The sequence below is a fragment of the Chaetura pelagica genome, unplaced genomic scaffold (assembly GCF_000747805.2).
Source record: "Chaetura pelagica isolate M959 unplaced genomic scaffold, ChaPel_1.0 scaffold66, whole genome shotgun sequence".
NCBI lineage: Eukaryota > Metazoa > Chordata > Aves > Apodiformes > Apodidae > Chaetura > Chaetura pelagica.
This window is the reverse complement of record NW_009953811.1, coordinates 3,753,180-3,773,272: the sequence shown is the minus strand read 5'-3', so window position 1 is coordinate 3,773,272 and position 20,093 is coordinate 3,753,180. Positions and strand designations below refer to the sequence as shown.

Below are 20,093 nucleotides of genomic sequence, written 5' to 3'. Positions count from 1 at the left end.
TTCCAAAGTATCTTTCATAATGTTTGTTGGTAGCTTGTGCCAGCCTGAAGACCAAGCATGTTTCCATGTTAACTCTGGCTCCCTTTGAAATGCTCATAACTTCTTAAATTCCTTGGCTCTGCAAGCTTTCATTTTTTGGTCCTAGCTCAAAGATGGATTTTATTTTTTTTAACATGTGAGAACAGTGTTTCCAGTCACACCTCAGAACCATGTGAGTGGAGAGAAATGTACTTTTTTTCCCATATGCTTGGTTTGAAGGTCATGATTTCATAATGAAAAACCGTTGGAGTTAGGAGGTTAATGGATACTCAGAGCTGAAGCATTAACACAGCAGGTGGCTTCCTCTGTCTTAGTACTACTGAGAACACACAAATGTCCTTCTGACTAGAGGAAATAATTATTCACATTGAATGTATTGTTATTTTAAAATCCCACCAGAACACAGAGTGGCATGGTAATGCAGTCACATACAAGTTGTAGTATAATTAGGCAGATATAGCAAAAAGCAGGGCAAAAAGACTAGGACAGGATGCCTGTCAGGATGCAATTCCAATGCAATTTGGAGTTAAACTTGAAGGGGCATTGTACAAGAGAGTGTGAAAAAGGAGAGGACACATAATTGATGTGGACCTGTGCAATTCTAGGCTTTAAGCTTTGAGACAAAATAGGAATTGTATAGGAACATCTGTGCCTGTTTTGTGTTGCTTTTGGAATTGAGGTGTTCTGTGAATTTTATTCCAAATTCAGCTCTCCAGAGAGCACCAGATCACAGATGGGAAGACCTGTGAGAATCTGTGCATTCATCTAGAAATGAACTTGTAACCTGAAGTTGGTGATGCTAATCACACCACCGATTACTTTCCCAGCAGTTTTTACCTATTGTGTTCAGCATCTGTGAAGTGCTAATGTGCCTGCAATTTGTGACAAGACATTGAATTTATTGAAGCCACATAAAGATGAGGTAATGATAAAAAAGGGGTAGGCTTGATGACTGTTTCACAGTGTCATAAATGAATGTGTTGTCCCAGTTAAGAATGCAGTTGGCAGGAATGAATGCTGTAAAATCACACCCCTTGCTTTGTAGCTCCTTTTTTTCTGCTGGGAGAAACCAAGTGTTGAGTAGCCTTAAAGGCTGAGCTGGGGGTCACCTGCTTCCTAAACACATGCTCCACCCTGCTCCAAACTGATAACACCCCTTTGTGAAGCAAGGTTTGTTGTATTAAGGGTCTTATAGCATCATCCTGGCAAGCTTTATTGGCAGATGTGCTTTAAAAAGGCTACAGCTTAAACGATTTAATTCAGGGTTACTTGTGGTGAGCAACACCACAGCAGAGGGTGATGTTACCAGAATGCCCTGTGTCTGCCAGCTCAAAGACTGCATTTAGTACAATTTATTTTAGACTTCATCTAATAGCTACCTTTCATTCTAAATACCTTGAATTAATTAGATGTATTGCTTAGGAAAAAATGAGTCATTGTGTGTGACTTGTATGTGTGACTTGGCTGCATAAAGTATTAGAAATCTATAGCACTGTAGTTTGTAAGTCAGTTGGTTAGAAAACATTTGCTTGAATGCCATGAAATAACCCTTTTTTTCATACTGATTTCTTCTTAGTTGACTGAAAACCTCAAGAAATTGAAAAAGATGGATCTGCTATCATTGTAATTTGAAATACATTTATTTTCAAACTACTTTCTTTCCCATTCCTACTTCATAATGACATGTGAGAAGCCAAACGGCAGTGGTAAAACCTAGGATAATGAAAAAATAACCTACATGTTGTTGCTATATATTTTTTTTTCTACTATTCCTACAGTTGGACATGCGTTTATTTTGCATGTAGGATTCGTTGTCTTTCAAGAATAATTATTGCAGATGACATTAATATTCTGCTTGTTACTGTCTGAAGTATTGGTGTTGTCAACCTTCATGCTGTGGAGCCGGACAATGCTGCAGTGACATTAAAAAAACAAATTCCATCTGCAGTGGATATTAGGAGTTTAAAACCATGGAAAATTCTAGCTGTCCAGCTCTTTTGTGGCTGTATCACCTTTAGAAATCATTTAGAGATATGTTTTAAAGACATTTAGCTAACTGAAGATGTTTGGAAGGATGTTTGATAGTACTTTGATGCTGTAGGAAGTTTCTTTCATCATAAAGTACCTAATAATCAGTCTGTTTCTTGACTACTGAGTGGGTGTTTTTAAAAATTTTACTTCCATACAGTGGGAAAAGAGGGAACTGCAATTTGAAGTACTCTTTACTGGCCACTTTGGGGACATTTGTGAATCCAGGTTTCTCTCTCTTAAAAATAGAAACCTACACATATGGTCCCTGTACACCTCATGAGTACGAGTAGCAAGAATAAATGAACTTCAACACTATTTAATTTTTAATTAGACTCCCTTTATCATATCCTTTGTAAAACTGGGGAGATTAACTTTCTCAGACCTATTCTTGTCTGGTTAAAAAGCAATTAGCTGTTATACACAAGCATCCTTATTAGCAAGGGTTTCTGCTAACTATATTGTTCTGGTTAAGTAACTTTTCTGCCACTTGGTGTGTTAAGTTCAGGTCTGCTTTGGACTCTACAACAATGCTGCCAAGATTTGAATCCAGCCAAGTGACACTCCCAGCAGTCTTGCCTGATTAAAAATTTCAAGATTTGGACCAGTTGAATTATGTCACCCTTAATTCTGCCCATTGCTGAGAGTTTTCTTTCCTATCCCTCTGATTCTTTCCTGCAGAGCACATGCAAAGTAAGCCCAACAGCAGTGAAAGCAGAAGATGTATTTTTTCCCTCAGGTTCACTGGGGAGGACTGAGGCTGTACCTTCCTCAGGCATTACCAGCTGTGCAGAGGGGTGGCTCTGGGACATGCAGCAGGTCCCACTGCTTTCACACAGGTGTCAGAAGTGACTCTGCCTTTGAGTTGGGCCTTAACTACGCTGTGATTAAGGACAGTAACTCATAATGAACACGGAGCAGCACAGTCGCCCTCCAGGATCCATCCCCGCTGTGCAGAGCTTTCCCACTTACTCTCCTACTGCACAGGGTGTATGTGACTCACCCGAGGCCTATTGGCACTTCCCACAGGCAGCTGGGGGAGCAGTCTTCTGTGTAGGAGTATCCTAATACAGTGATGATGAAACATGGAAACCTGCCTAGCCTCTTACTTATCCTTCTGTCTTTCTCAATAAATAAAATAAATTGGCTTCCCAGTGGCTTGTTGGGAAGCAGAGGGTTTATCTGGCAGGTTGCTGCTGAGGAATTTGTCACACAGCTCATCCCTGCTGCCCGAGTGTTTGAGCTGAAATGCCAGCTGAGGATTGCCCAGGAGAGCTGTGCTCCAGCATCCTGGTCCGTTGGCTTCACTGCTGATTGGGCACACGGCCCTTGGGTCATCCCGGTGGGCAAGGTTCTGGCAAGATGATTCATGGTGTTTGTTCCTAAAGACACAAATACACTGAAAATTGACCAAGACTCATGACCACACATGACAGGAGAAGCAAAGCGGTTATTATTTTTTTACCCCCTGTGCCCACAGGATCTCCCACCACTTTTGGAGAGCATTTGCTGTCTCCTGTAGGAGACAACTGCAGCTGGGCAAATCTGACAGTGTTGGCTTCTAGCATGGCAGCCGGGACCATTAAATAATTAAAGCTGTTACAAGGCTTTAATTATTACAAGCTGACAGGACCCCAGTCAAGGCTTTCAATTTTCCAGGCAACACTACATGGCAGAGCTGAGCATGTGAAAGACTTACCAATTTCCCTGGGGAGGGCAGAAAGTTTATGCTCAGGATGTCATTTGCACTTGGTTGCCTGTTTGCTTCTCCATGTTGCTTTTGGAGAAAATGCTGGTTTGAGGCATAAACCTCTTTGGGAATGAGTGTAGAGCACAGCCCTGCTTCCTGCTGTGAGCCAAAGTGTCCTTTTGGTTACATCACTGTCCTCTGAGTACAGAAATGGTCGACACTTTTGTACTATTACGTGTCCTTAGGATGAGCACTATGGGTAATGTCCACCTCACCCATATGTGCTAGATATTGGGATAACCCAATAGCCAAAGACCCTTTACAAGGCACAGCTGGAAGTCCCAGCTCTGTCACATCTCCTGAGTGACAGCTTCATTTATTTCCCATAGAGTGGGATGAAATACATAGTTTTGTTACATCTTGCAATCCAGATCACTGATTTTCCATGTTTTTTTAACTAATCTATACAGATGTGTGGGTTGTAAACCATTTGCTCTTCATTAGTTTGTATTTAGACCAGTCAAGGAGGTGATAGTAGACAACAACATCCCTTTGTCTGTATCAGATGGATCTTTCACTTCCTTTTCAGAACTGTAGTATCTGCTGCCAGGTTTCAGATATAACTGAATGTATGTGTACATGCTGCACTCGTCTGAGAACCAGGAGGCTAAGAAATGAGCATCATACCAGTTATTCAGCTCTTCATTCACTGTAAACAAATAAGAGCTTCTTATTTGGTGAGGCAAGGTACAGGGATAGCTGCACTGCCTACAGTACCATCAGCCTTCCCAGAGTGTCAGTCTTCCTCTTTAAAGCAAAGTTTGTCAAGGGTTTGGCAAGTAGAGCCTCTTTTATTGTTCATCTGTCTTTGCATGAAACCCCTTCAGAACAACCCACCTCAGCTCAGGAGCTCCTTAGCACCTTTAATTGCATGTAGCTCCACACATCTCCCAGGCAAGGGAGTGGGAATCAGCTATAATTACCGGCTGCACATGTAAATCCACACTCCTCCACACTGGAAAAACAGGGCTGTTGCCAACCACTAAAAGATAGTTTTTAGCTGAGATAAATCCTTGAAGCTACTACTTTTATCCTTTTCACCTTTAATGATTAATTAATCATTAGTATTTGTTTTGATATGTTTCACATTAAACAGTCTGGAGGTTTTGCTCGAGGTCTGCAAGCCTTTTTTGAACAGTGCCAATTGGGATCCACTGCTTGGAAACCACCATTCTGATGGCTTGGTCTGCTTCTCATGGGAGCTGGGGATACTCTTGGCATCAGGGGTGTCACTGACATGGGGATATTTATGTTGCCTTAAATGGGCTGAAGGTCCTACTGTAGGAGTCCAAGCATTTTGGAAGGTTATTTAATCCTGGTCTTCCTGTTGGAGCTGTGAGTTACTCTGATAGAAGACCCAGAACTTGAATTTCTTTTTCTTTAAAGGCTACTGAGCAGCCTTCACATGGAATGCCTGAGACATTTGGACACAAGGTTGGCACCTAACTCTGGATGTGCAATCTAGGAATTCCTCATTTTTATTCTGAAAGTGCCTATATTAATTTGTTTGGTTTGTGTGGGATTATGAAGTTCCACCAGTGCCTAGTGAGAGCCCATGCATCTGTGCTGGAGATGTTCAGCCTTTGTCTGAGCTCTGTTGTGATCCAAATGTGAGGCAGAACAGGGCACAACCTCAGCCTGTGTCCCAGGGAGGCAATGAGCCTGTGGGCTCACTCCTTGCATGTGTAATGGACCCAGCAGTGTGCCTGGCATGACAGCTGGAGTCAGCTATTATTGCAGAAATGGTCAGGAGACAAACTTTTTACCAGGGACACGTGGTGATAGAACAAGAGGTAATGGTTGTAAGCTGAAACACGGTAGATTTAGACTAGATATTAGGAATAAATTTTTTTACAGTCAGGGTGGTGAAACCCTGGAACAGGTTGCCCAGAGAGGTGGTGGGTACCCCATCCTTGGAGACATACAAGGTCAGATTGGATGGGGCTTTGATCAACACAATCTGGTTGAAGATGTCTCTGCTCACTGCAGGGGAGTTGGACTAGGTGACCTTTAAAGGCCACTTCCAACCTGAACCATTCGATGATTCTGTGATTCTATGATAGGATCTGCCTCCAGCATCCTCTTTGCACCATGCCTGATAGCTAGAAAGTACTTTCATGAGGAAAATACATGTGCTCTTGATTTGAGGAGGTTCATACATGTCTCTCCCCTTCCCAGGAGGGAACCAGAGCTATTTTTTAAGATAAACAAACACTCTCCCCTTCTTCAAGCTGCACTGCTGTGCAAAGTGGTGCAGGAAAGGATGCCACCATGCAGACTGCAAATGCCCCTGGCAGTGAAGGAGCCAGACCAGGCTCTGCTTACAGGCTATGGAGAAATTAGAAATGAAGAGAAGGATTACACTGCTAGGGAGTGTGACACTAGGTAGGGCATGGATCAGAAATTGCAAGGTGTATGTGGGTAGGTTTTGTCACAGTCAGTTAGTGTTAAAGGCGCTTAACTACACAGCTAAGGTTTCCAGCTGTGAAATGTCTCCAACTTGACACTATCAACGGGAAATCTCATGAGAATATTTTATGAACATGGTGTGTAAGGCTGACATTCATGATAGACAACAGGCAGTGCTGGGAAAGAAAGGCCATTGAAATTGTTGGAATAATTTCTGCATCTTCAACCTCGAGTAACAGGAGATCCCAGAGGTGATGGGTAGAATCTGAAAGATGAAGTGGAGAGAGGTCAGGTTGCGTAAGCATGAGACAAGGTCTTCTGGCACCTCCCCATCCTTTCTGCTCTTTGCAGTGGGTCACACCCCATGTAAGCCCCAGAGGAGGCATCTGCATTGATAGCTGAATCACTCAGCATTCTCCTGGGACACTGGCTCAGGGCAAAGCCCATCCTGGCTCATTTCTTTGCATATAGAAAATTACATGACAAATTGAAGGGTTAAATCCTGAAATAACTGAACTGGCAAAAAAAAAAGTTAATTTAAAAATAATCAACATCTTCTAAGGCTAAGAGGGGCAGGTGGGCATCTGTCTCTCTCCCAAATTTTGGCTGCCCCTGCTTCTGTTCTGAGCCACTTGCTACTTGCACTGAGGCTTTTTATCACTGTCTCCTCTTCGGTCACAGCTGAGGGAAGGTGCATGAAGTGATTCATCCCTCCACATTTGCTTTTGTGTCCCATCTTCTAGGACATCCAGGGTATTTCTCTTCTAGCCAGTTTTCCAAAGCAGACAGGAGTGTACGATGATATTTCCTGCCCATTCCAATTAACCTGACAGAAGCACAGAGACCTTAAAATATTACTGAAGATACTGATTTCCTTCATGTGTTGTGAACAGTCTGTCGTTTGGAGACCACACATGACCCCAGAGTTCAACTCCTTGGCCTCCCAGCCACAGAGATTTAGCTAATCTGGCCAGACAGTCAACATATGGGCACTGAACCATCTGGCTTTGATCTGAAATTAGCTCTCCCTTACCCAGTCATTAGACCAAGCAAGGTGAGATGGGTAATGAGGGTTGGAACGAAAAGTATTGTGGTGGTAGGAGATCAGAGGAGATCAGAAATGCCACTGGTAGTGAGATATAGTTACCATAATTTCTATCTTTCTGCTCATAAATACAAGTTCTTTTTCATTTTTAATACAGGGGAGTATTTAACACTGAATCCAGTAAAGCTCCTCTAGCTCTTTCCAATAACCAAACTAAGGATGTAACTTCAAAAAAACAGCAATCTAAATGCAGTTAAGAGAGAAAAAGCAGATTTTTTACTTTGTAAACTTCTAGATCCACCTTTGCTAAGAACAACTGACATCTGCCTGGTTGTGTTCATGTCTCTGCTCTGTGTCTAGTTGAGGTTTCTCTAACTTTCACATTATTTGCATGTGTGTTTGTGAGTGAGAGAGGGAAACTGCTGATCTGAGACAGCACAGACCAAAGCTGCAGGAGCTGTCACCACTGCAGTTTGTGCCCTTTTTGAGGGTGAAAGGTCTGCTATAAAGTCCCATTTTACAAGATGAAAGATATAACCAATCAATGGATAGAAAAGACCTGATAAATAGCAACTGGACAAAAAGAAAAAGAAAAAAAAAAAAAAAAAGCTTGAATTAGAGCTTACATTTCTTCTTTTCACACCAGTAAGTCCATGTGGGAGGGAAACCTGGACTATGGGAGAAGTGTCTTGCTGAACTCTGCTCACATGAATATCAGTAAAGCTATTTGGGGAATATCCATCTGTAACTACCCATCCTGGAGGATGTTTGGGGGCTACAGGATAAGAAAGGGAGGGGTTAGAGTTAGAGATATGGTTCCTCACATCATACATGTCTGGTTGATCTTCACAGGTTGGAATTATAAGAAATCTTACATCAAGTAAGGAGCTTCAAGTCCCATGGACAGCTTCAAGATTTGAAGATCTTTCCAGACTAGACATAGTGGGCAGAGTTCTGCTGCTGTCAGCCAGACATTTCCAAGACATCCATCAATTCCCTTTCCTGTAACAACCCTTGCCATCACACTTACCCTGTTCCCATCTTAGCAGACTTGTCACATTTTCCTCTTGGGAGCATGGTTTGTTCCCATGAGTTCTCACATCATTATGAGCCAGGCTGTAGACTTTTCAGCAGTTTGCCTTCATGTGGAAAGCAATCTGATACCATCACTCTGTGTGAGTATGTGTGAGACTGTCCTGATATCTGTTGAAATTATGGAATTGTGTCAACCAAATAAGAGCGCTGAGCAGAAGTAAGTTTCTAGTGTCCTCTACAGCAGAAGTTGTGATTCAAATGCTTCCCTTGGCCAATTGGTGAATTCACCAAGCCCAGTAACCCCCATGCTGATGGCAAAACTGTGTGGAAATAATGGAACAATTATTTGAAAAGACATTTGGTTACTCAGAGCTAAAAATCCTTGCAGACTCAGGCTTTGTTATTTCTGGCTTTCACAAAATTATTTCTGCTTTCTTGTGGCATTTTATCCGTGGCATGTGCTGTTCGTGGAGGTGCAGCATTAAATGTCATGTCTTGCAAATATAATGTTGAGTGGGAAAGAGTTGTTAGGGAGGGAACCTGCCCCACTTAAATGGCTCTTGTGTTTGCCCAAGGTTTTTGCACAGTATCTTTCTAACTAATCCTAGTTTTCAGCATTAAATATGATAGGTGTTAAAATCAGGGATTGAATCATGGTTTCCAGCATGCTTTTGCAGCTGGGATATTTAACATGGCACTCCTGGCAGCTCGACAGTCAAACCAACAGCAAAATCTGAGTCCTGTGCTTTAATCCCTGCAGAGTGTTCCCCCTCTAATTAATGATCCCTGGCAATATGCTCCCAGTTTCCTTTCAGCTCTTTGGCCTCTGGAACAGTCAAGAGCCAGCAGAGTTGTACAGGAAGCTCAGTCATTAAAAGGTTTGGTTTCCCTTATTGTACATCAGCTTCCAAATTTTAATCCTTTGCTTCTTAAAAGCAATCTGCAGCCAAAGCCTGCAGATCTATGGAATCTAAAGATCAATCTATGGAATAGATTGATTTTTTAAGGTTGGTTGGTTGGTTGGTTTTTTCAGAAGTGAATTTTAAGGCTAAAGTGAGTTTTACCCATTAGCTCTAGTTGTGATCCTATGGGACTTGAGCCCTTCTGGTGGCAGTGAAGCAGGATGTGTTCTGGTCCATGGTGAGGATGGATTTTAGCACCACTGGAGTGCCATCCCACATACTCATCATTACTCCAAAGCTGCAGCACACCCTGTTTGGGGTGATGGTAACTGTCAGGCAGGGTGAAATACCACCCCTGGTCAAGTTGGATCTTGTTTTGGGGACAGGTTCCATCTCCTTCAGAGGCGGAGGTTTCTGTGTCACGGCAGAATTGGATGCTGTAGCAGTCAGGGGAAAATGACAATTTCCTTATCAATGCTCTTGTGCAACAACTCCACAGAAAGCAAAGGAGACCAGTCTGTGCTCAGAGCTCTGCAGCAGATTAAACATTGTTCCTTGTTTGCACAGCTGCCAGCTCAGAAAATTTACCTGAAGCTGTTGGTTGCCCAGTTCAGTTTGTTTCTTTAGGTCTTGGCTGACAGTTTGCTTATATGTTTAAATATTGCTCATGGGCAACATTGCTTCTATTCAGATGTGTTCCTGACACCTTTACTATCATAAACCTGGAAGGCTGGAGGGGAAACTTGATCATTTGACTTTGTTGCATCAAGTCTTGTGGCTTGTGTCTGACTGTGGCACAGCAGCCAAACCAGGGCTGCTCTGAAAATGGTGAATCCATCCTTTCTTTTCATAGTTTCTTACCAGGATTAATCACTCTTCCTGAGTTTTTGTGTACTTAGATTTTCATGCTTCTCACTTCTAGATTCATTTTCCTCTGCTTTGTCCCCTGGATTGCAGCATTTCATAGGCCTCACAGTGTGAAGAGTTCTGAGTGAGTTTGTTGAAGTATTAGCCTCTATTTTCATTTCTAGGCATCTTCTTTCTGACAGATGGCTTCAGAATAGTCCTGAAAATGAACAAAGCAGTAGTGGATGGAGGTGGCAAGTGCCCTTTATGCCACAGATAGGGGGACTTTTGGGGACACATCAGGGTGTGGGAGATGTGAGCAGTACCTGGGCTTTGCCTGGTAGGAGGGAGAGCATCAGAAAAAACAGCATATGTGATGAAGGGGAGGTTAAAAGCACGGTAAGAGAGATTTCCTTAGCTGGCTGTTTCCTTCTTCATAACAATTTACATAATCTGATCTAATTTACTTTAACTAAGCCCATGTTTTTATCTTCTATTTTGGGGATTTTTATGTTTTTTTGAAACACTTAACGGGAACTGTTGTCACCCCAGCCCATGTCCCGTCTGCTACAGCCATCATGTACTCAACAATATTGATGTGTTGCTTTGTGCAGAGTTCATCCAAGGCAGGTTTATCTATTGCAGCATGAGAGCCACACGTTGGGAAGAGGGGAGGCCAGAGGAAAGAAAAAGCTGCAGAGTAGGGGAGTTAAGATCTAGCAGAGATGGGAAGAAGAAGGGATTGGAATAATATGGCCCATTGGTTAAGATGATACTCTGAGGTCGGGGAATCTGGTTTCTTGGCCCCCTCTGCTCCCTCCTCTCATGTGATTAGAGAAAAGCTTCTGGCTTTTTTGCACACTGCTTCTGCTTTTGCAGAATGAGAGCAGCACTTTTAGAAAAGTAAATCCTGGCAGGTCTTGAGGAGATGAGAGAGTCTGGTGAGTATTTCTGCTAAGCGAGAGCACTGGTGGGGCTGTGTGGAGGCATTTGCAAGCTTAGGAGAATGAATCCTCTGAATCTCTGAGATTCACTCAGCACTTCTAGAGGGGGATAAAAACGGAATTGATTAAAGCATTCCCAAATCCCTCCTGATCTGTGACCATGAAGTACCTGCCTCCTCACAGTGCTTTCCTCAGCTCTCCATGCATCCATGTCAGTTTGCCCATCTGCTCTCACGGAGGAGTGGGACAAACTCATCCCAGTCCTCGCTGGCCTTTGTGGTATCAACAAAGATGATACAGCAACCCATTTCCTGAACCATGGGGTGTTATTGCAATGAGCAATGTTCAGCCTTGAAGGGTTGATTGTAGTGTACCAGGGCTGTAGACAACTGCTGGCCCTTGAAGAAAGGAGCACTGACGTCTTGAGTGCAGTGAAGGGAAGCAGAGGTGGCGGGTGCTGCTGGTGGCAGTGACCTCTGCTGGGAGACCCATGGCTGCTCTGGCCCAGCTTCAGCAACACAACCTGAAACTTGATCTAAACCATAGGTTTCTCCCCAAGTGTTTTCCATCATTTATTTATTCATTTATTCTTTTTCAATTTTGAATTCCATTTTCCTCTAAACGGCTTGTCGTTTGAGAGTCCAGCTGAGTAGAGCATTGCTGTGTGGGACAAGCTTATTCATTTGCAGGCATGCGATGTGCACTTCACTAGGAATATCTAGCACTGTTTAACTCCATGATTAGGCCCTTGCTGGTTTTGGGTGGGCTGAGAAACAGAGGAATAAAAGATCTCCTTTCTGTCTCAGCAAGGCCCTCGAGTGCAGCAGCCACCAGCATTTGGGGTGGCTGGTAGGCACAGGCGTCAACTCCCAAAGGACATCTTCTTCCAACTACCCTCATCCCTGTGTGGATGGCCCCCTTTGCACTTTGAGGGTCATTCAGCTTCTTCTGATGCCATCTTCCTGATTACACTTTATATTCACTGTCTCCCTGAATCCCACAAGCTTACATCCTGCATCTGTTTTCAAAGAGGGGGAGATTGGCTGAATAGGACCCCATGGTGTTAGGTCTAAACATTTTCTCCCTCCTTTGCTTTAGAACTGAGCAAGTTTATCTGCTTTCAGAGACCCCAGCAGAAGAGAGCCCATTTGGTTTGCAAATCAGAGAGGGGAGAGGATTTTGTGGCAACCCTCAGCGTGTGGTGTTGCGTGTCTGATCAGCTCCTTTCTGGCCTCTCCCTCCCTGGCTGATCATCTTTAAGGGTCACCCACCTGTTAGCCAGACATGTGAGGGTTAGGTGTTGCTGGCTCCCTCAGAGGGGTTGGGTTGGTTTGGAGAACCTCTGAGGTTCTCAGAAATAGAAATGCAAAGCATTAATACATGCATGGTAAAAAACATACCACAGACTAAGTTGGAGGCTTTAAACATAACACTATAGGAGGTTATTTGTATTAAAACTGCCTTCTTGATCATGATGGTATGAGGTACACAAATGATAATGTGAATGTGTGTGTTTGGAGAGGAAAATGGATAAAGACCCATAACAATTTCCATTAAAAGTGACTATTTGCTTGCAATGTCATTTAGGATCTTAGTGTACCTGCAACTAACTTTAACAAGGCAGAACTGACCTTGCCCAAACAGTAACCCTTAAGGGATGAAGCACTAGATTTGCACAGCAAAAGAAAGGTTTCCAAACATGTGCTGTGTAAAGCCACGTGGGTGGTGTATTAGTTTCCTGTTGTCCATATTAAGAATTTAATTTGTGATGCAGTGTACCTGGATATTTTTGCTAAAATATAATGGGATTTCCCAGATATTTATGTAGAGTGTTACTCTGACTTCCTGTAGTGTATCATATTTGAGCTCACTTTTTGTTGATGTTAAATTTCATGTGCATGAAGGTCCTTATACAAATGCAGCTTTTGATGACTGATTATGGGTGTACATTCAGGTCAGACATAATATTTCCATTGAATTTAGAGAAAATTGGATTAGTTTGCTTTCTTACCCAAGAAAAGATCCTGTGGGGCACAGGGGACCTTCTGCTCTCAGCATCTTCATGCAAAATGTTAGGGCTCTTGGGACTGTTGAGGATGAGGTCCATTATTAAGCATCTTAATTAAGCTACTTGAACCTTGAAACATGCAGAGAGTTTTGCATTTTCATCTGATGCACTTTTACTTTCTTTCTGAATGTGTCTGTTGTTTAATGAGTGGCCTCTGCTGTCTCTGCTTAGTGTTTCCCAGCTTTCTCTTGCTCTTAAAACAATTGTCTGCAATTGGCATAATTAATATCCTGCCCCTGGAGTTGTATTGGGAGTCTCTTTAGGGTTTGCACAATCGAAATGTATGCTTTGGAAATTATTTGTAAGCATTTAAAGAGCAAACCCAGAGAGGCATTGCTTGGAGTAGTTAATTAGATATGTGCTTGTAGAGATGATTTTTCTCTTTAAAGCTAGCATCTTGACAAGGGACTTAGTGGGAATGACTGGTGGGAATGGTGAGGATGTAGAAAACCCATGTGGATGCCTGGAGGTGTTGCACAGAAAGCAGATGGTACTTCGTAACACTGCAGGGAAATGTGGGTGTCCTGACCAGGTGGGACATTGCAGCATGGTGAATTGGGTGGGAAGGAGTGTGGGACTTTCCTATGGCTGTTGTCCACTTGTGCCAGCGTCTCCATGGGGTGAACCCCTGCCTTCTCCCTGCCAGCCCACACCCTGCCTCCGTCACCACCTCGCTCCCTGCTTTGCTGCTGTCCTTCAGACACCAGCTGTCTTCATTCCCCTGACATGGGAACCATAAACCTCTAATACCCCAAATACTTACCCCTCAACATTTTGACTTCAGAGAGGATTGAAAGATTTTTCTGTGAATAATAGGAGGATTCTGGGCTGCAAAGAACTCCTGACTGTTCATTTCAATCAAAACCGTCTTTTATGATGTTGAATAAAGCTCTGACAAGTAGTGTCTAACTAAAAATAGATTTAAGTTTTGCAGCCACTAAAAAGCCCCAATAAAATCACTATTTTATCTTTTATTTATCTTGTCTTTTGTTTGTTTTTTTTTCAGGATCAAGCATGAAAATATAGTTGCACTGGAAGACATCTATGAGAGTCCGAACCATTTATATCTGGTTATGCAATTGTAAGTACTGAACCTAATGAAGTTTCTGTGTCTAAATTGCCAGCCCTTCTTGTTTTAGTTTTGTTCTTTAACCCTAAAGATGGGATATGTGAGAGGTGTTTGTCTTATGTGTTGTAGTCTGCAAATCCCCAGCAGGTGGATAAAAATGTATCTCCAGGTATGATGGGCTGGGTTGTTGTGAAACTGGGAATTCATGTGTTTTGTGGATAGTGTCACCCAAATCAAACCAGAATGAAGAGGAGGTGTTCAGGGGATGACAACTGGTCTGTATGTAGGGAGTTGCCTTGCTTTAGTTCTCTGTGACTCAACAGATACCTGGTCAGTACTGAGCAAGAGGTCACTTGAGATGCCACCATGTGCACGGGTGCATAGGTGCTGGATTTGCAAGAAAGCATCATCCTTGCCTCAGCAGCAGTGGTAGCTCATAACATCCTTGACATGTCTCTCACCAGAGCCTCTCTTTTTCTCCATTTTCTCCCTCTGAGCCTGAGAAGATCAGGATCTCATAATGGTATGCTCTGGCTGATCTGGTCTTCCCATCACATCCACCTGGGAGGGAGGAAGGATGTGATGCTCATACTGGGCTGATTTCTTTCCTCTTTCTGAAATAAATTTTAAAAACCATGATTTTAAGTTAAAATGTCTTCTTACCATCTCTAGTTTCTCCCTTTTTCTGTGATGTGGTCAACTAAAGAGCAGAGCAGGGCAGAGATATGAAGCACATCTGTGAAGAACCAGATGTGCTGTAGGGAAGCCTGGAGCATCTGATAGAGGCAGCTCTGGGGTTGAATATCCCATGGGAAGCCTTTAGAGACCAAGCTCATTCCTTGTCTGCTAGTAATGTCCAGGCATAGAGGTGTTGTCAGAAGCTGTTCTCCTGTTCTCCTGGCAGTGTGGGAAGAATAGTGCCCTGTACATTTTTTATCTGTTTTTGTAGCCCTACATTTCAGCCCAGAGTGCTGCAAAAGGATGGGAAAAGGAACCTAAGTGTCATACAAATGCCAGCAAGGCAGCTGGGCGGTAGGAAGTAACAATGTTGTAACCAGTTGATTTTCAAATCCTTGTTTTTGTTTAATCTATTTTGAAAAAAAAATAGTCAATAATGACTCCTGCTTCTAATTATCTTGTTTCATGTAGTGTAACCCTCACTTTTTAAAATTTCTTGCATCCAGATCGTTGGGTTATCTAAAATGTAGATCTGTAATCATAGGTGAAACTGAATATACATTAGTTTAAATTTCTACTTGCTCACAGTTAACACTTACTAGGAAATTACACTTTCTGCTATAGCTGTATTTGTAAACCCAGCCAACTAATTTTGCAAGGGCCAAGTATTTAGCTGTTCCAGATGGACAGCTTCACTGATTCCCCCTGGGATGTGACACGTGGCTGAAGCCAGCAGCCAGGACCCATCCTCAGGGTGTGGGGCAGCAGCTCCAGGCACTCCCCAGAACTGACCAAAATCTGCACCCTGTGGTACAAAGTGGGACGAGACAACATGGATCTAAATTCTTTTCACTGAATCTGCAAGGAAGCAGGATGATACTTTTTATCATTCAGTGAAAAAAACTCAGAAAAAATCCTCCAAAGCTACATTTTATTTTAATATGGGCACACAGCTGAATGCAGTCAAGTGAGAGCACCCTAACAAGCTTCTGCTCACACAGAGAGCCCGTCTGACGACCCCCATGTGTGTGGGGGCTCTTAATCTGCCTCAGATGTGGGGTACAACATGTTTGCTGAGGCTTAATTTTATTAAAGTCGTTAGATGTTTTGCCAAGCTGCTGTTGTTGGCCCTCCTTGCTACTGCAAATCAGACAAGGCCACACTGTCCTTGACTCTGCACAGGCTATTTCCAGGGAATGACCCTTCTGCACTTTCTTGGAAAAGGACTGTGTTATCCCAAGGTGGAGAAGACAAGATGTCCAGGTACTCTCACCCTCATCACTGCAGACGTTGCACTGAGTATGGTGTAACCTCTGCACTGCCTCTAAATTTTCCACAGTAGTTTAGATTGGGATAAATTGGCATCAATAGTCGGATGGCAACTCTGCAAAATCCAGAAGACTTAGAATTAATTCCACGTGCCTCCTTTCCCGGTTTCCGTCTGGGAGAGGCATCCACAGATGATTCCTCGTTTCTAGGGTAACACCAACTTGTTGATACAATAGCTGCGAAGCATTGCAGGACATGAGGTATCTGTTTGTTTATGTCTCTGTTCTATTTATTGTTAGATTCCTTGTGGGTTTTTTAGCTTCTCATTTTTGTGTATTTCTCTTAAACCAGGCCATAGCTGCCTACACTTAAAACTGGGGTTTGATAGGAAGTAGAACTGGTTCTGATCAAGCAAGTTTCAGGAAGAAATATTTAGATTAGAAAAAAAAAAGAAGAAGAAGAAGGGGTGTGTGTAAAATTAGGGCCACTCAAAGATAAGTACTGTGGGCTCAACACCTCCCTCTTAAATCCATATGCCCTTCTCCCTGGCTCATTGCTTGCTAAGTGGACACAAACTAATTTTTCCTAGGGGAGTTCTTTTGTTGCATGGGAAGCATTTTCATGACCAGCGTTCAGAGCACTCCTTGCAGTGTTGTGGAAAATCCACAGTACAACCCCTGAACATCTCTCAGCACCTTTGTGGGAGAAGGCTTTTGGAGGTAGACCAAGTCTCCCAGTGTATGTTTGCTTTCTGGTATGTCTACTTTTGCTTGAAGGCCATGCTTGTTAGCAGGCTAACTTAATGGATAAATATTACACCTCATTTATGCTGTCAGAGGTATGGGCAAGCACAGGTGGCAGTGTCTGTGCTGGAGCTGGCAGGAAGGGAGGTGAAGAGGCAGCTGTCTACGTCTATTTGACACTTAATTTATTCCTGTCAGTCCCTCTGGGAACTCTTCCCAGGGTTATGTAGCTGTTGGTGGATCTGTCCTGTGTGTTTCCTGGCACGTTCACGGGGAAATTATATCCCTGGCTTTGGTTTCACCACCTTGTTTTCACGTATATTATATACAAGTCATCATGAAACTGTTCAGACTATCACAACCCTCTTAGTATAAGGTAGACCAAGGTCCATCATAGAGATCCCCAGATTTGACAGCTCAGAATTTCCTGTGCTGTCTCAAAGTATTAACCTGTTCCTTAGAAATGACTGGACCTTTTTTTTTTTTCTTGTTTTATTTTCCCAAAATAGAGGGTATTTCAGCACAGTGACTCTAAGTTTGGCAAGGTTATGGACAACTCCATGCTGTCTTTTTCTCCAAGCAGTATTGCTCAGCTTTGCTATGAGGTGGAGTTACCGGCACAGCTGCAAAGCAGAACATAAATGTAGGACAACTGCTGCCTTTTCTATGATGATTCAGCTAAAAATTTGCAGGCACTATGGAAAAGTACCTACACAGGCAAGACAAACACTAAATTCATAGAACCATAGAATGATTTTAGTTGGAAGGGACCTTACAGATCATCTAGTTCCAGCTTCTAGCCATGGGCAGAGGCACTTTCCACTAGACCAGGTTGCTCAAAGCCTAAATACTCTAAAAGTTTCTGGATGCTGGGTGAGATTTCCCTGGAGGGTATTGTAGAAGACATGGGGAAATAAGGTGCTTTCAGAAATAAATGTTTTATTGAACTATCATAGAATCATTAATGTTGGAAAAGACCTCCAAGATCATCAAGTCAACTGTGTCTCAGTATGATAGAAAACTTTGTTAGTGAGCAGTTACAAGATTTTTGGTAGCCATTGGTGGCACTTGGCAAGAATTACCTTACTGTGTCTTCTAAGCTATCTGCCTTCCTTCACCCCCAAAGTATTAACCTGTTCCTTAGAAATGACTGGACCTTTTTTTTTTTTCTTGTTTTATTTTCCCAAAATAGAGGGTATTTCAGCACAGTGACTCTAAGTTTGGCAAGGTTATGGACAACTCCATGCTGTCTTTTTCTCCAAGCAGTATTGCTCAGCTTTGCTATGAGGTGGAGTTACCGGCACAGCTGCAAAGCAGAACATAAATGTAGGACAACTGCTGCCTTTTCTATGATGATTCAGCTAAAAATTTGCAGGCACTATGGAAAAGTACCTACACAGGCAAGACAAACACTAAATTCATAGAACCATAGAATGATTTTAGTTGGAAGGGACCTTACAGATCATCTAGTTCCAGCTTCTAGCCATGGGCAGAGGCACTTTCCACTAGACCAGGTTGCTCAAAGCCTAAATACTCTAAAAGTTTCTGGATGCTGGGTGAGATTTCCCTGGAGGGTATTGTAGAAGACATGGGGAAATAAGGTGCTTTCAGAAATAAATGTTTTATTGAACTATCATAGAATCATTAATGTTGGAAAAGACCTCCAAGATCATCAAGTCAACTGTGTCTCAGTATGATAGAAAACTTTGTTAGTGAGCAGTTACAAGATTTTTGGTAGCCATTGGTGGCACTTGGCAAGAATTACCTTACTGTGTCTTCTAAGCTATCTGCCTTCCTTCACCCCATCACTGTTGGTAAATCTCCTGATAACCTGTTATGGTTATTATATTAATATTGTCAGTTACTAAAATTCCATTGGCATAATCGGCCTCTTTGTGTATTAGTGATTCACTTTCTGCATGCTGGAAAATCATGCATAAAAATGCATTTACATAAACACATCTTTTCTGCCTGAATGTTTGGGGATCGTTTGTTTCTGAACGTGCTGCCTGGGCAGGCCAGAGCAGATTCCCAAAGCTTGACTCTGACTTCATCCATATTGTTCTCCTGCATGGAAGCGTGAAGCAGTGAAGTTTGGTTTCCTCCAGGTTTGTGTGCACCCTGTGCCACTCACAGCTCCACAGGACCTGGGGCTGTTGCCTCTCCAAAAGGACGTGGGGCCATGGTAAAAATTAATGAAGACATTAATTTCTTTATCCTCCTTTTTTTTTTTTTTAAATCCATATTTGATTAAAATATGTAGGAGCTTAATATTTTTTATATCTCTGCTCTTTGGTCAAAGTTGGTTGAAGTTCACCCAGTGGATCAAAAGTGACCGAAGGTTGGCAAACTGGGCTGAAGAGCCATTGCCTCACTGCCTTTGGAAAATAGCCTAAAAATAGGTCTAAAAGGCACCTCCAGAACTTAAGGATTTTGTCTGCCTGTCCCAGGGCAGGAGATGCTGCTGCCTGTATCAGCTGATTATAATTAGCAGATGTTTTACTAATGTTTTCTTTCTCCAGTTGCACACTCTTCAGAGAATCAAAACCATTGCTTAATGTCCTTATGGGTACTGAGCATTTCCTAGTAAGTCTTCCAGGCTGCAATTTTAACCTGCTATGCTGGAAGTCTTATTTCTCTAATTCCTCCTGAAGGTAACGAGACTGTTCAAATGGGGAAAGATTACAGGAAAGCATGTAGTAAGTAAGTAATGACTGAACTTAACTCCCCAACTCTGACTTTCTCTGTGCTTTTCTTCACAGTCAAGAACAGAGCTAAATGCAGAGGAAATCCTATTAATAACTGGATCTAGTAAGAGAAAGTGAAAGCTCTTCTTCCAGACTTGTATAACTTTTCACCTTTTTGGGGGACTGTGCTCCTGAAGAGCAGGTCTGATCCTCTTAGCAGGAGGGCTACTTTACCTGGATCCTGTCAGCTGGGGTTTCTGATTCTCCAAAGAAATCAGAGTATTACTCCTGTGGGAGGTCTTGTGAGGCTTTGATATCTCTGCTCAGAACTAGCTTTTTTGGTGAGCAGCCTGTCTCAGTCAACCCCAAAATGTTTCTCCCTACCTTTGCAAAAAAAAAGCCAGCCCAAACTGAGCCCCAATCCCTGACCTTGGGGGTTTTCCAGCTTGGTATCTTAACTCTGCTGAATTATTCACATGATTTCCATCACAGAAAAGCCAAGATGATGAGAGCAAGCTGTGCACTGAGCAGAGCCCTGCCTAGAAGTTTGCAGGCTTGGAGTCCCAGTGTCCCATTCCTGC

The 20,093-nt window shown here is 42.8% G+C and overlaps 1 protein-coding gene across 1 annotated transcript in view; it reads left to right on the top strand.

Annotated features, from left to right (window-relative positions):
• CAMK1D (calcium/calmodulin-dependent protein kinase ID) overlaps window positions 1-20,093 on the top strand; it is a 136,139-nt gene that overhangs the window by 27,300 nt on the left and 88,746 nt on the right. Inside the window, exon 3 of the mRNA XM_010001290.1 lies at window positions 14,073-14,147. Coding sequence (XP_009999592.1) covers window positions 14,073-14,147 — 75 coding nt within the window. The remainder of the gene's footprint in view (window positions 1-14,072; window positions 14,148-20,093) is intronic.